General features: G+C 38.2%; 2 protein-coding genes across 5 annotated transcripts in view; one reads left to right on the plus strand and one right to left on the minus strand.

The window, feature by feature from the left end:
- Positions 1-12,848, plus strand: part of LOC128640824 (vitellogenin-A2) — a 67,735-nt gene extending 54,887 nt beyond the window's left edge. The window contains exon 20 of one of the 4 annotated variants that reach the window (XR_008399396.1): positions 3,091-3,599. The gene's annotated coding sequence lies outside the window, so the exon portion shown is untranslated. Of the gene's footprint in view, positions 1-3,090; positions 3,600-12,760 lie in introns of those variants that run through there. The other 3 variants (XR_008399397.1, XR_008399398.1, XM_053693248.1) reach the window with 3 other exon arrangements.
- The window catches only part of LOC128640823 (vitellogenin-A2), a 34,818-nt gene continuing 28,511 nt past the window's right edge, over positions 10,769-17,075 (minus strand). The window contains exons 31-35 of the mRNA XM_053693247.1: positions 15,540-15,634; positions 13,596-13,693; positions 13,203-13,362; positions 12,769-12,930; positions 10,769-10,999 (exon numbers count right to left, since the gene is read on the minus strand). Of these exons, the coding sequence (XP_053549222.1) occupies positions 10,887-10,999; positions 12,769-12,930; positions 13,203-13,362; positions 13,596-13,693; positions 15,540-15,634 (628 nt within the window). The 3' untranslated portion in view covers positions 10,769-10,886. The remainder of the gene's footprint in view (positions 11,000-12,768; positions 12,931-13,202; positions 13,363-13,595; positions 13,694-15,539; positions 15,635-17,075) is intronic.

The raw sequence follows: 17,075 nt of genomic DNA on the forward strand, positions 1-17,075 counted from the left end.
TTATGATATGAATGTAAATGTTTCATATTTACATTGTTTGAAATTATCATCAACATTTTTTATTTAAAAAATGATATCCTATATTATAAAAGTGTGTTTGTCTGAAGCCGTCATGCGCAGTAGAGACTGCGCACAAGGACAAACACACCTGGCCTTCTAACTGTCTTCCCCCAGCGTCGCGTGTGGTGGAGTGGGCGTGACCGGCGTATGTGGTGTGGGCGTGGCCAGGCGTGGCGTGGGCATGACCGGGCGGGGCCGATTGTGACATGGGCGGGCCGAGCATGACGCGGGCGGGGCTAGGCGGAGCCAGGTGCCGGGTGTGTGGCTGTGCACAGTGAGTAAGACAGAGAGCTCTAAAAAGAAGGGGATAGTGAGAGCAGAAGAGGGGGATAAAGAGAGGGGGGAGAGTGAGCAAAAGAGATTGGGGAGAGTGAGCAAAGGAGAGGGGGGAGATAGCACAAAAGAGAGGGGGGGATAGCACAAAAGAGAGGGGGGAGATAGCACAAAAGAGAGGGGGGGAGAGAGCACAAAAGAGAGGGGGGGAGAGAGCACAAAAGAGAGGGGGGAGAGTGCACAAAAGAGAGGGGGAGAGTGCACAAAAGAGAGGGGGGAAAGTGCACAAAAGAGAGGGTGGAGAGAGCACAAAAGAGAGGGTGGAGAGAGGACAAAAGAGAGGGGGGAGCGGGCGCAAAAGAGAGGGGGGAGAGAGCGTAAAAGAGAGGGGGGAGAGAGCGCAAAAGAGAGGGGGGAGAGAGAGAGCAAAATAGGGAGAGAAACAGCAAAAGAGAGGAGGGGGAGAAAAATAGCAAAAGAGAGGGGAGAAAGAGAGAGCAAAAGAGGGGGGAGAGAGAGAGAACAAAAGAGAGCAGGGAGAGCGAGCAAGAGAGAGGGAGAGAGACAGCAAAAGAGGGAGAAAGACAACAAAAGAGGGAGAGAGACAGCAAAAGAGAGGGGGGGAGAGAGAGAGCAAAAGAGAGGGGGGAGAGAGAGAGAGCAAAAGAGAGGGGGGAAAAGAGAGGGGAGAAAGAGAGAGCAAAAGAGAGGGGGGAGAGAGAGAGCAAAAGAGAGGGGAGAAAGAGAAAGCAAAAGAGAGGGGGGAGAGAGCACAAAAGAGAGGGGGAGAGAGCGCAAAAGGGAAAGGGGGAGAGAGCGCAAAAGAGAGGGGGGAGAGAGAGAGCAAAAGAGAGGGAGAGAGAGAGCAAAAGAGGGGGAGAGACAGCAAAAGAGGGAGAAAGACAACAAAAGAGGGAGAGAGACAGCAAAAGAGAGGGGGAGAGAGAGAGAGCAAAAGAGAGGGGGAAAAGAGAGGGGAGAAAGAGAGAGCAAAATAGAGGGGGGGGAGAGAGAGAGAGCAAAAGAGAGGGGAGAAAGAGAGAGCAAAAGAGAGAGGGGAGAGAGAGAGAGAGCAAAAGAGAGGGGGAGAGAGCGCAAAAGGGAAAGGGGGAGAGAGCGCAAAAGAGAGGGGGGAGAGAGAGAGCAAAAGAGAGGGAGAGACAGCAAAAGAGAGGAGGGGGAGAGAGAGAGCAAAAGAGAGGGGAGAAAGAGAGAGCAAAAGAGGGGGAGAGAGTGAGAGCAAAAGAGAGCAGGGAGAGCGAGCAAAAGAGAGGGAGAGAGACAGCAAAAGAGGGAAAAAGACAACAAAAGAGGGAGAGAGACAGCAAAAGAGAGGGGGAGAGAGAGAGAGCAAAAGAGAGGGGGAAAAGAGAGGGGAGAAAGAGAGGGGGAAAAGAGAGGGGAGAAAGAGAGAGCAAAAGAGAGGGAAGAGAGAGAGAGCAAAAGAGAGGGGAGAAAGAGAGAGCAAAAGAGAGGGGGGAGAGAGCACAAAAGAGAGGGGTAGAGAGCGCAAAAGGGAGAGGGGGAGAGAGTGCAAAAGAGAGGGGGGAGAGAGAGCAAAAGAGAGGGAGAGAGAGAGCAAAAGAGGGAGAGAGACAGCAAAAGAGGGAGAAAGACAACAAAAGAGGGTGAGAGACAGCAAAAGAGAGGGGGGGAGAGAGAGAGCAAAAGAGAGGGGGAGAGCGAGAGAGCAAAAGAGAGGGGGAAAAGAGAGGGGAGAAAGAGAGAGCAAAAGAGAGGGGGGAGAGAGAGAGCAAAAGAGAGGGGAGAAAGAGAGAGCAAAAGAGAGGGGGGAGAGAAAACAAAAGAGAGGGGGAGAGAGCGCAAAAGGGAGAGGGGGAGATAGTGCAAAAGAGAGGGGGGAGAGAGAGAGCAAAAGAGAGGGAGAGAGAGCAAAAGAGGGAGAGAGCAAAATAGGGAGAAAGACAACAAAAGAGGGAGAGAGACAGCAAAAGAGAGGGGGGAGAGAGAGCAAAAGAGAGGGGGGAAAGAGAGAGCAAAAGAGAGGGAGGAGAGAGAGAGCAAAAGAGAGGGGGAAAAGAGAGGGGAGAAAGAGAGAGCAAAAGAGAGGGGGGAGAGAGAGAGCAAAAGGGGAGAAAGAGAGCGCAAAAGGGGAGGGGGGAGAGAGCTCAAAAGAGAGGGGGGAGAGAGCGCAAAAGGGAGAGGGGGAGAGAGCGCAAAAGAGAGGGGGGAGAGAGAGAGCAAAAGAGAGGGAGAGAGAGAGCAAAAGAGGGAGAGAGACAGCAAAATAGGGAGAGAGACAGCAAAAGAGAGGAGGGGGAAAGAGAGAGCAAAAGAGAGGGGAGAAAGAGAGAGCAAAAGAGGGGGAGAGAGAGCAAAAGAGAGGGGAGAGAGAGAGAGCAAAAGAGAGGGGAGAAAGAGAGAGTAAAAGAGAGGGGATATAGAGAGAGAGAGAGCAAGGGGTGGGACCGCTGTACTGCAAAAAATGGCCCGTGTACACAGGCTTTAGGACTAGTAGTCTATAATTTGGATATCAAATATGTGCGAAAATATTTTTTTATTTTATTTAATCACAACCCCTTTCCCTGTGTATCATAAACTAAAGAAAGATTTTTTATTTTATTTTATATCTTAATGTTTTATCTTTGAAGAACATATTTAATGTGTAATTGTTCTTCAAAATAGTATATTTTATTATGCTCCTGAATTATATTTAAATTAGTACAATGTCCCTTTGATATATTTTAATTTTGTTCTGTAATTTATATTAATTTTAAAATAATTATTTTTGTTTAGGTTGTGACTCAGCATGGTTGATGCTAGAGGCTCTAGCTAGATTGGAGGGATCCATGCTGAGTTGCCATCAGCGGCTGGGAAAGATGCAGGACTACATGGTTCTGCAGCTGCAGCTTAATCGGCTTATGCTTAATTGCATGCTCCGTATGGAAGCAAGGCAGCAAGCTGCAGCTGCAGAACCTCAGGCTGAGGAACGTGAGGAGGATGCCCCAGTAAGTGGAGAGTCTGGAGATGCCCCAAGTGAGCAGGAGTAACTCCTCCATCCATATAACATGTTCTGATGGTTGGCCATTGGCTTAGTTTTTGTTTTCTTTTTATTGTTGTGCCTGTTGCACTTTGTTTGCCCTTGTCATATGGCTCCAAAGGGGCTATGTTGGCCTTTGTTTGCCCTTGTCAACTCCCTGAAAGGACTGTGATGCACTATGTCACCTTGGCAGATGGCTACAAAGGGGCTATATTATCATTCTCACTTATTGGTCCTATTATCTTATTTAATTATGTTTTATGACCTTCATAAATCATATTTATCATAATAAAAAAATCATTTAATTAAAATGTTATATTTCTTCTTTAAGTATTAATGTCATTTATAATAAAAAGTGATTTTATATTGATAATTCTTAAGTGATGCTGACAACAGTTATCAAATTATGGATATGCATTTAAAAGGTACTTTTTAATATCTAATTTTGTTTTAATCAACATACACATATAATATATTTAAAACTATAATCTGAATGTTGACAACACATATATTCCAATTCTCATGAAAACTTTTTGTAGTAGAAGAACATAAGAAATCACTGTGTGTAATGCACACATATTTTAGATTATTAATCTGTTTCTATGATGTTTTATTAGATTTAGTTATCAGTCGATATATTGCTATAGGTAACCTATAATGTATACACAATACACATTTTCGTGATGTATGTAGTAGCACTATTTCTGTTAAACCTTGATGCTTCCAAAATATTTCCTAATCTTACTATTCTAAGGAAATACATATATTTATTAACAACAATGGATTATATTTCACATATCACATTATTATGTTATCTAGCATTACATTATGTGAAGATGTGCATTACACAGAACAAACACGCTTGCTATTTAACAATATAGCACATGCTTGTTTTTTTAAATAGAAATACAATTGTTATTGACATGCTGCAAAGGTGTAAATTCCCTAATTTGATTGGATCATGTTGTTCCGCGATATGGGATGCGCCATGTTGCATAAAATGTCACATGCAAAGGTGAAAATTCAGTAATTTGATTGGATCACGATATTGGATGCGCCATGTTGGCGAATATACTTTTTAGAGATTTTATGTCCTGATATTTATTCTTAATTTAACTTTTCAACATCGTGTCATGTATTGATTCAACATTGTTGTTATCCAAATAATCTAGCACTGTGAGCATGAAATTCAAATGTAACTTTTAAAGGGACATGAAACCCTAAATGTATCTTTCATTAGTTATGTAGAACATACAATTTTAAACAACTTTCAAATTTACTTCTATTATCAAATTTGCTTCATTCTCTTGGTATCATTTGTTGAAGGAGCATCAATACACTACTGGTTTCTAAGTGAACACATGGGTGAGCCATGACAATCAGTATATATATGCATCCACCAATCAGCAGATAGAAGCTAGGTTCTTTACTGCTCCTGAGCTTTCCTAGATAAACCTTTCAGCAAAGGATAACAAGATAATGAAGCAAATTAAATAATATAAGTAAACGTGAATGTTGTTTAAAATGTTATGCTCTGTCAAAATCATGACAGAGAATTTTCTGCTTTCATGCACCTTTTGAATTAAATAGATTTCCAAAAATACACTTTATTTTATGTATTCGATGTTGTGAACACATTGAAAGAAATATGGCTGTATGAAAGTAGAAAACAGGCGCAGCCCGACTCAAATGCAGATTATTTATTGCAAAGTAAGTAATATCACAAAATACATAATCACAAGTGTTTAAAGTCACATTAAGCAAGTTCAAATAGAAAATGATCCTTTCTGGTAGGATTCTTGTGTCCTAAGCCAAAAAAACCATCTCAGTCGGAATATACCAAGTCTGGATGAAGAGCGCCGGAGACTATTGAGACACTGCCGGTAGGGTAATAAGGACTCACATGCACAGAAAGTTTATTAGTGAGGGACCCTATACCTGATATAATGGGTCTACCAGGATGTGCTATTAGTGTTTTGTGCGCCTTGGGCAAGTGATAAAAGGTGGGTATTGTTGGGTGTGATTCCATTAAAAAATTAAATTCATCACTACTAAGAATATTATCATTCTTAGCATCTTTTAAAATGATACATAATTCTTTCTTAAATTTTAGGGTGGGGTCAAAATGGAGTTTCTTGTATGTTTGAGTATTACTGAGAATATTATTAGCTTCCTGGAGGTAGTCACTCCTGTCTTGTATTACGACCCCCACGCCCTTATCCGCTGCCCTTATTATAATATTTGTATTATTTTGTAACAGTTTTAAAGTACTTCTCTCTTGTAGTGAGAGGTTATCATTGTATTTTGTTATCCAAGTTTTATCTTTGGACTCCCATAATTTTTTCAAATCCCCACTAACGAGTTTGTTGAATGCGGTAATATATTCCCCTTGGGCTGAGTAAGGGTAGAAGCTAGATTTCTTTTTAAAATTACAATGCTCAATATTATCACTCTGCTCATGAATAGATAAATCAAGTAAATTTGGGGTCTGGTTATCCTCTAATTCTATTAGTGTAGAGCCTGTGGCGCTCTGCTGTAGGTTGTTTAAAACCCCCAATGTCCGATAGTCATTTTTATTAAAATGAATTTGTGCTATATTGTATACTTTAGGGGCTGTATTGTATACTTTAGTGACACATCTACAGAGGAGAATTGTGTGAGGAAAGTGGTTGAGAATTTTCATTTTATTCTGTTGTATTCCCCTATTTGGCTCTATACAAGGCAGCTCATGATCTGAAAAAGTCTAGTAATATATGTTATTGGATTTTATTACATTTATCTAGAATGTATAAATCTGTAATTGGTGGTTGTTCCGCCCCCCCCCCCCTTGTGTAAATCTCTATAATAAGATATATATGAATTATAACCTATTTTATTTCTGCTTCTTTTGTTTAATCAATTTTTTTATTAATCAGTACATTTTATGTTACTAGTTTGCATTAGAAAAACTGCCCAAATCTCTTCGGGGCCTTAAAGGTAGCCATTCACTCCTCCGTGGGTGTAATTAATTTGGTGGAGTAGAGATGTGGAGGTTAGTAAGGGGATTGTCAGTCTGATTCCCCTTCATGACTCCTTAAAAGGAAGCCTGTAACATGTTAAAATGCAGCTTTGAGGAAATATTGAAGCACAGTTTAACAATGTTTTCATTTTAAAAAGAGACGAGGTCAGATCTACCGATTACATAGGCCCCTTATATTTATGTATGTTCTGCAAATCCATGCTTGAGTTTGCCCTCTCTTAGCTGTGTGCTTCATTGGTTGAGCATATGTCTAATACTAGACAGGCTATGGCATCTACTTATCAAGCCGTCAACTTACTTGCATTCGACGGCACCAATATGCTCGCCTAAGATCGCCTAACATTGCGGCCGCAGACCTGAATATGTTCTCCAAAGTTACCAAAAAGCTTTCAAAAAGCTGTGCACCTAGTACGGGGTGATGAGCGGCAGACTGTTGTTAACTAACAGTCATCAATCTCACTGCTCTTCGGCTTTTTCACAGCTTTATTGGTATGCTGTCACTAAACACCCACACTATACTATACTGTTTACCCCCTATACCACCACTCCCAGAGCCCACCGCAACTCTAATAAATGTATTAACCCCTAAACCGCCGCTCACAGACCCTGCCGCAACAAAATAAAGTGTTAAACCCCTAAAACGCCGCTCCCGGAGCCCACCGCCACCTACATTATACTTATTAACCCCTAATCTGCCGCCCCTACACCGCCGCCACCTACATTATACTTATTAACCCCTAATCTGCCGCCCCCTACACCACCGCCACCTACATTATACTTATTAACCCCTAATCTGCCGCCCCCTACACCGCCATCACCTACATTATATTTATTAACCCCTAATCTGCAACCCCTACACCGCCGCCACTATATTAAATTTATTAGTTTAGTTTAACCCTAACCCTAACACCCCCTAACTTAAATATAATTTAAATAAATCTAAATAAATATTCCTATCATTAAATAAATTATTCCTATTTAAAACTAAATACTTACCAATAAAATAAACCCTAAGATAGCTACAATATAACTAATAGTTACATTGTATCTAGCTTAGGGTTTATTTTTATTTTACAGGCAAGTTTGTATTTATTATAACTAGGTAGAATAGTTATTAAATAGTTATTAACTATTTAATAACTTCCTAGTTAAAATAAATACAAAAGTACCTTTAAAATTAAACCTAACCTAAGTTACACTAACACCTAACACTACACTATAATTAAATTAATTCCCTAAATTAAATACAATTAAATAAAATTATCTAAAGTACAAAAAAACAAAACAGTAAATTATAGAAAATAATAAACAAATTACAAGATTTTTAAACTAATTACACCTATTTTAATCCCCCTAACAAAATAAAAAATCCCCCCCCCCAAAAAAAAGCCCTACCCTACACTAAATTACAAATAGCCCTTAAAAGGGCCTTTTGGGGGGCATTGTCCCAAAGTAATCAGCTCTTTTACATGTAAAAAAAATTACAAATCCCCCCAACATTAAAACCCATCACCCACACAACCAACCCTACTCTAAAACCCACCCAATACCCCCTTAAAAAAACCTAACACTAACCCCTTGAAGATCACCTTACCATGAGAAGTCTTCACCTAACCGGGCCGAAGTCCTCAACGAATCCAGCAGAAGTGGTCCTCCAGATGGGCAGAAGTGGTCCTCCAGATGAGCAGAAGTCTTCATCCAGACGGCATCTTCTATCTTTATCCATCCGGCGCAGAGCGGCTCCATCTTCAAGACATCCGACGTGGAGCATCCTCTTCGGCCGACGTCTTCTTGTTGAGTGAAGGTACCTTTAAGTGACGTCATCCAAGATGGCGTCCCTTAGATTCTGATTGACTGATAGAATTCTATCAGCCAATCGGAATTAAGGTAGAAAAAATCTGATTGAATGATCCAATCAGCCAATAGGATTGAGCTCGCATTCTATTGGCTGTTCCAATCAGCCAATAGAATGTGAGCTCAATCCTATTGGCTGATTGCATCAGCCAATAGGATTGAACTTAAATCCGATTGGCTTATTGCATCAGCCAATAGGATTTTTTTCTACCTTAATTCCGATTGGCTGACAGAATTCTATCAGCCAATCGGAATCTGAGGGACGCCATCTTGGATGATGTCACTTAAAGGTACCTTCATTCAACAAGAAGACGTCGGCCAAAGAGGATGCTCCACGTCGGATGTCTTGAAGATGGAGCCGCTCAGTGCCGGATGGATGAAGATAGAAGATGCTGTCTGGATGAAGACTTCTGCCCGTCTGGAGGACCACTTCTGCCCGTCTGGAGGACCACTTCTGTCGGATTAATTGAGGACTTCGGCCAGGTTGGGTGAAGACTTCTCCCAGTAAGGTGATCTTCAAGGTGTTAGTGTTAGGTTTTTTTAAGGGGGTATTGGGTGGATTTTAGAGTAGGGTTGGTTGTGTGGGTGGTGGGTTTTAATGCTGGGGGGGATTTGTAATTTCTTTTACAGGTAAAAGAGCTGATTACTTTGGGACAATGCCCCGCAAAAGGCCCTTTTCAGGGCTATTTGTAATTTAGTGTAGGGTAGGGCTTTTTTTATTTTGGGGGGGCTTTTTTATTTTGTTAGGGGGATTAGATTAGGTGTAATTAGTTTAAAAATCTTGTAATTTGTTTATTATTTTCTGTAATTTAGTGTGTTTTTTTTTTTTGTACTTTAGATAATTTTATTTAATTGTATTTAATTGTATTTAATGTTGGGAATTAATTTAATTATAGTGTAGTGTAAGTGTTAGGTGTTAGTGTAACATAATGTTAGGTTTTATTTTACAGGTATATTGGTATTTATTTTAGCTAGGTAGTTATTAAATAGTTAATAACTATTTAATAACTATTCTACCTAGTTAAAATAAATACAAACTTGCCTGTAAAATAAAAATAAACCCTAAGCTAGCTACAATGTAACTATTAGTTATATTGTAGCTAGCTTAGGGTTTATTTTATAGGTAAGTATTTAGTTTAAAATAGGAATAAATTATTTAATGATAGGAATATTTATTTAGATTTATTTAAATTATATTTAAGTTAGGGGGTGTTAGGTTTAGGGTTAGACTTAGGCTTAGGGGTTAATAAATTTAATATAGTGACAGCGGTATAGGGGGTGGCAGATTAGGGGTTAATAACATTATGTAGGTGGCGGCAGTGTCGGGGCGGCAGATTAGGGGTTAATAAGTATAATGTAGGTGGCGGCGGTGTAGGGGGGGCAGATTAGGGGTTAATAAGTATAATGTAGGTGACGGCGATGTAGGGGGCGGCAGATTAGGGGTGTTTAGACTTGTGGTACATGTTAGGGTGTTAGGTGTAAACATTACCATAGGAATCAATGGGATATCGGGCAGCAGCGAACATGAGCTTTCGCTGCTTTCAGTCTCCCATTGATTCCTATGCTATCTGCCGCCTCCAGGGTACGCTGGGCTGGAATAGTGGCGAGCGTACCTGTTAGGAATTTTTTAACTAGCAAAAGTAGTCAGATAGTGCCGAATTTGCATTCCGAACATCTGTAATGACGTAAGCATCGATCTGTGTCGGACTTTGCCCGGCGGATCGTATGTTACATCACAAAATTCTACTTTTGCCGGTCTGTAGGGTTTGATAACTAAGGGGAATCAGGCTCGCCACTAATATGCTCCGGAATTCCAGCATATTTGCGGTTGACGGCTTGATAAGTAGATGCCAAAATCTGCATTCCTTAACTCTATTTATTCTCTTTACCTGCTAAAATAATCCTATCTTGCCTCCATTTTTCTCTTTTTCATTTTCCTCATCATAACAATTATTCCATAATGCAGCCTCTTTCTGTCATAGCTCTGCCCACCCCCAGTTTGTTTGTCTTTCCCACAATTTAACATCTAACTTTCTCTTACTCCCCTGTCACTCCCCCTAAAATGTGTTTATACTGAAGTATATTTTTGTTTCAGCTAGTCCAATATTTAGTTTGTTTCTTCAGTCATACTGGAACTAAAATATGATACATCATGGTCTTACATTTAAAACAGTTGGACACTATGGGGTATATTTAACATAGTGCGAGAGGACATGATACGATGTAGCGTATCATGTCCGCTGCACATCAATAAATGCTAACAGCATATGCTGTCGGTATTTATCTTTGCACCAGCAGCGATTGTATTCGATCGGGTTGATTTCTGTCCGCAGCCTCAGATCAGGCGGACAAGTTATGGAGCAGCAGTCTTTAGAGCTTGATATATCGGCCCCTATTCCTCTAAATCATACACATTTCTTGTTTTCCCTATTTGTCCTGCATTACATGACTACCAAGGCTAACCATTGTAATTAAGCTGATTTGCCTAGTAATATAAAAAGTCCATGCTTAAATAACCATAAATTAATCAAATGCTAATAAATAAATGACAAAAGGCAATATGGATGCAAATATTTATTGGAAATTTAAATGTTTACAATAGTATACTATAAAATATCTTTGAACTGATGAGTCAAAAATTATATGAACATTTTGTTTTCTTATGCATGTGGCAGATTATTAGTTACACTTAAGAGATTCACAGGAGCATTCTGTATGAGCGTCTACTGTCTCAAATAGATCTTCAGGCTTGTCTATCTTGGTTTGGCCTTCAAGAAAGTCTGTGGAAGCATCTGTAGATAAAATAAAAGAGTTTAAGATGGGTGGAACTGGGTTTCACGTGTGTCATACGAAACTTAAAAAATATGTTTTAAAAGGTAACGTAACTCAAAATGTAACTCTCCAAAGACTATTTAATTATAAGTAGTAAAACATTTTGTAATTTAAAATCATTACACATTTTTCCCACTGATGTTTAATTTTAATATGAAAATTGAGAGGCTAGAGTAGATTTGACCCTGCAAAATTCTGCTCAGTGATTGCTCGATCAGCATAGGAATTTATATGTATCTTACTAGAACAAAGGAGATATGATAAACAATACTAAAATTCCTAAAATACAAGAACTCTCAATTTTAAGTTACCGGTATGTTAATATATTATTTTGCATGCAGCCCTTTTTCATTTTAGTGCATAATTGCTGAAACATACAAATATACACATTCAAAAATAGTTCAATGTATCTTTAATATGATAACACATAGAAGACAATTACATTATTTACACAGCAGGATGTGTTGATTAAATATTCCTTTACAAATGGAAGCAGGGAATTTTTAGAGTATATGTTTCTCTAAGGGCTTTCTAATTTACTGGCCACAATCTGCTGTAGCCATGATTAGGAGAGGACAAGACAAACTGTAATGCTGTCTTGGATTGGGTATAATCAAGGTCCCTGCAGGAATACAGAGGAACGTATACGTTCTCATAACGCATTGCAATGTATAGGAGGACGACCTCAGTGTACTGAATTAGGGCATGGGAACCTTAATTATTAGAATGTATTAGGTATTTAAAGTCATTAATAGACAAAAAATATATAATCTATTGAAAAAAGTTTTCTTTTTCTGTTTAAGAGCTTTTCTGTTTTTTGTTGTCAATTAATCAAGAATTGGACAATTTGTAATAAATATAATCTTCTGCAAAGTCTCAAACTATATTTTTGAGAGCAAAATTGCACAAGCCTCTTTACAATCTTGTCATTTGTATAATCAGAACTAGACTGTCTTAATCTGATGATAATGTTACAAGTAATTATCACAATCTGAATAAGTCATAAGTACAAATGTACTACATCAAGTTTAAAGGGATGGTGTACTCAGCAGTGGTGTTTTTAGCTTTTTTCCTGACCTAGGCCCCAGGAAATATTCTGCCCATGAACCCCCACCCCAACTATATAGCTCTTTTTTGTGCCCAGGGATGTCCTAAGGGTCATGAAACCCCATTATACAATTGGGTATAATTGATTGATAAATAAATAAATATAATTTTTGAAAACCTTACAAGTAGGAAGCATTATGTGATTTAACTACCACATCAAATATACAGGCTTCCCCAATCTTGCGTCCCTAGAACAGGCTTTGTTGACGTAGGTCAATATATTCCCCTCATGCTCCAGCAAGCAGCATAGAAGAGTTAATTGTTTTCAAAGTTACTGCAGGAACAACTTTTCAAATTAGTTGGTTTGTCTCTCAAAAACCCCACTAGGAGGTTGTTTTCTGCTTCTGCCTTCTGTTTACATTTATATAGCCAATACTCCAGTATTATATGTTCCATTATAAGTGGTTAATTTAACAGGCAACAGCTTCTATTTCAAATTGAACAAATAAAGGTAAAGGAGCTATTTGAAAACAGTTTAATACAATTTATTGGGTAAAATGGTTCCTTGGGAACACATTCAAGTAAAGAAAATGTTACTACATTGCCCCTTTATAGATGTGTTTTTCAATGGTTCTGAGTTCACTTTACTCATTTTTCACTATTCTCTGTACTAGATCTTTACCTGCAGGCAGACAGTGGAAGCCAACTGATACCGGAGTCGTACTAACTGGTGAACATCCTTTTATACATCGCAGAACTGGTTGGACTGAATAACATTTAGATTCATATTCATCAATATCAACTGATTTCTCAAGTTTCACCATTGTACGCTGCAGTTTACAGGCTGCAAAAAACAAAACAAAAAAAACACATCAATAACATTGTTAGTTATTTACTTTATGATTCAGAATATGCAGAGCATTTTTTAGGATGGTTACATTTGGGAGCTCGCTTTTAATGTCCCCTATTTAAATGTCCTGGTTTCAAGGGATATCTAGACCCCTCCCATAAACTACCTACCCATGCCTACACACCACCTCCCAGCCATGCCCTTGACAGAAATACCAGCCCATGGGCCCCAGTGTTGCTTTCAGGTAGGTGATTTTCTGCCATTACCTCCAGAACAAGCTTCTTCGGCTGGAATCCAAGAATGCAGAAAGCTTGCTTCATCTCTGGCAACATTACCATCTGGCATCTGGAACTCCTGTAAGTTTTCACCATCAGAGTGACCACATATTCCACAGGTTCTTCCCTTCATCCATAAGGTGGTTCTAACCTGTAGACACATGAGGAATTAGTGCAATTCTCTATGCTGATGACACTAATATGTATCAAAATATACAGAAGTCTTCATTTTGGACTTATCTCCATATCTGCATATCACATTTTTGCATTACTTAACATTAGATTTTTTTTTTAAAATTCCATATACAACTAACGTGTTAAAAAACAATATCCGTTAACAATAATGGTAATTTTAGAATGCGTGATCAGTTTGTTCAGATGTACCTTGCTTAATTTTCCATCGTAATAAAGTTGATCAATTCCGAAGTCTGGAGCTGAAAGGGAAATGCCTTCACCTTCATTCCGTATGGTTATTAATGGAGCTAAAATAAAATAAAACACAGTGTTAGAATGTTTTGTATTTAGTACTTTTTATACCTCATTTAAAGGGCCATGATACCCAAATATTGAAACACTTGAAAGTGATGCAGCACAGCTGTAAAAAGCTGACTAGAAACCTAAACATCTCTATGTAAAACAGAAAGCTATTTTACCTCAAAAGTATTCAAATCCCATTGTAAAGGACTTTAAACAGCAAATCAGTATGTCTGTCCTGGGACAGGCAAGGGAGTGAGCCTTGTGCACACTCATCTTATTTCCTTATTCAGTTTAAGGAAGTTTACTATGAAATCTCATGAGAGTTAAGTCAAATCTCATGAGATCACAGTAAAAGAGTTCATGACCTCAGCACTGCTGATGCTGATTGACTGCAGTTCATTTCTTCATTTTTTTTAATTTTTTTTTACCTGCAGCTGGACAGCAGCTGAAGTATAACTTTTTACAAAGGACTTACTCTGGCGAGCTGAGGAAATTGTGAGGTAAAATATCTTCCTTGTTTACATAGAGATGCTCAGGTGATATTTTCCTGTCAGCTTTTTACAGTTATGCTGCATCAGTTTCAAGTGATTTAGCATATGAGTATTTATGTCCCTTTAACAGAGAAATAAAAAGAAAATGCTTAAAGGGGGATTAAACACTAAATAAATGCTTGACAGGATGCATCCAAAGAAAACATTAGTGTGAGAATAACATGTAGATGCATTTTTAAAGTGAAATAAGCTGTTTAAATATTGACAAAATAAGTGTAATGTTTTAGTGTCTATAAAACAATGGGAGCTGCCATGTTGTAATTTAGGTTACCTTCTCTGCTATGGCCAATTAGAGACAGTTAAAAATAGGTCCCTAGAGTGTGCAGCCAATGGCTGTGTGGGATATAACAGTTAATGGCTGTGGTGAATATAACAGTGTTCTGCACTTCCATTTCCAGGAACTGAAAAGCTCACAATTTCAGAATGATATTACAGGAAAAGAGGACAAAATAAATAATGAAAATATATTACAGAGTTTATTATATATATATATATATATATATATATATATATATATATATACACAGTATATATATATATATATATATATATATATATATATATATATATATATATGATTTATTATTTTATATTACCATCACAAAATGTTTAATGTCCCTTTAATACTGCTATTTTAACAAGTGGATATGTTTCCATTGCTAGAAGTATATATATATATATATATATATATATACAGTTACCATTTGGGGTCTAAAGTTGGTGGGATCCCTCTACATTGCGGTCTGTGGGAACTGTGTGTTCCCTGTAAATATATATGTACAGTATATACTTATATACATACATATTTATGTCTTAATATGTGTATATATCAGCATTTACATATATATTTACAAATGTTGCAACTGCTGCGCTACTTACCCCCTTCTCTGCGCTTGGATTCTGATGCTGTTTCTGATGGCATAAGAATGAGGCTCCCATTAGAGCTTTTGGAAACGCACTCTCATGAGTGCAATGCTTCCCAGCAATGCGAACGCAAGCTCATGTTCGTATTGCTGTTAACTTGTAATACCAGCGCACACTGATATTTAGTGCTCCACTTGTAATCTGGCCCTTAGTGTTTAATGTCCCTTTAAAAAACAGCTAGTCATATGGACAGGTAAATAAATGCATAAAGGGCAGTGGATTAAGGGAACAGATTTCAAGCAATTTTGGAAACGTTACCAGACTGCTTTAACAGTAAATGAAAAGTCAATCAATGTATTTGTACCTGTTGGGATAAAAAGTAAACTATACAGCTTGATTTTGCAATACTGTAAAAAAAACATTAGTTTTCACTTACAAGAGGAAGGCTGGTATGGCAAACTCTGCTTTGGCACCACAATTCCATTAACCTTAAGCTTCTGTTCTCCAGACAAGGAATACATATCCACATCACTAGAACAAGAAAACAGTACATACAAGTTACATTGTGTATTTCCAAAAATATGTTGTTGTTTTTTTACTGTAAATAGTAATGTACTGAACACTTAAAGGGACATACATTCCAAACTTTTTCTTTCATGATTCATAGAGTGAATACAATTTAAAATTAAATTTATTTTTGTTATATAATTTGCTTCTTTTTTTTGGTATCTTTTTTTGAAGAAGCAACAATGCATTACTGGAATCTAGTTGAGAGCATTGGCTGGGCCAATAACATAACATATATGTGCAGCCACCAATCAATAGCTGCTGAGCCTACCTAGGTATCCTTTGCACCAAAGGATATCAAGAGAACAAAACAAATTAAATAATATAAGTAAATTGGAAAGCTGTTTAAAGTTTCTATCTGAAAAAAAAAACCTAAAGAAAATGTTTTAGTTTCATATCCCTTTAAATGGATTGTATACAGGTTCAGGGCCTCATTTACATATATATCTTATTGACCACAGCAAAGGAGATAAGATAACCATACTCAAGGGACATAACACTGAGCATGTAACTCCCCACAAAAATATTAAATTATGTGCAGTAACTAAAAATTTGTAATGATATTTCATCATTTATTTTACAAGATTGTGTTGTTTTTTTCATAATCAGAACCAAGGTCGGCTCTAAGGGGGGGCATTGGTGGGCAATGCCCCCCCAAATGGAATGCTGTGCCCCCCAGGGCAAAAGAAGTTATTTAAAAGTTTACATTTTAAAAGTGACGGAACGTCCAGGGTCCCAAATGTCGCATCAACCATTTGCAGCCACTGGACCCTGGAGATCCGTCACTGGAGGGCCCAGCTAATCTCTTTACTCTCCTCTATTTACAACCAGATAACAAATAAAGTTGCATTTCCCTGCTGGTGCTCTCACAGTTAACCTAGGGCTTGCAATGACCCTCCTCCTGCTAGCCCACTTACTACAGAGCTGAAGTGAGATGATGACATCATCAGACCTTTGCAGGAAGTGCTGGGAGAAGCTAACAGTCAGTGAGAGGGAAGGCAGAAGTAATTTTGTGAAAACACAGCCATATAACCAATGTGTGTGTGAGAGTAGTATCCCTTCCCTATTGTGCTTTATATCCTGGCAGCCACAGATAAAGAAGCAAATTGGGAATTCCTTGGTTTCCCCACTGCAGGTCACACAAAACAAGTGTGCATTGTGCCTGCTTTATCTGCAGTGATCAGTGTAAAATGTGTGTCAGATTATAGGAGCTCACATACGCACACTTCACATGTAACTGTGGGACAATGAGTGAAATAGCCTTATGTTTATTATTTACATGTTTCAAAACATCTCCTATTTGCCACAATGTTGTTTTATTGTGTATATATATATATATATATATATATATATATATATATATATATATATATATATATATATATATACATATATATATATATAC

This window comes from Bombina bombina, chromosome 10 (genome assembly GCF_027579735.1).
Source record: "Bombina bombina isolate aBomBom1 chromosome 10, aBomBom1.pri, whole genome shotgun sequence".
In the NCBI taxonomy this organism is placed as follows: domain Eukaryota; kingdom Metazoa; phylum Chordata; class Amphibia; order Anura; family Bombinatoridae; genus Bombina; species Bombina bombina.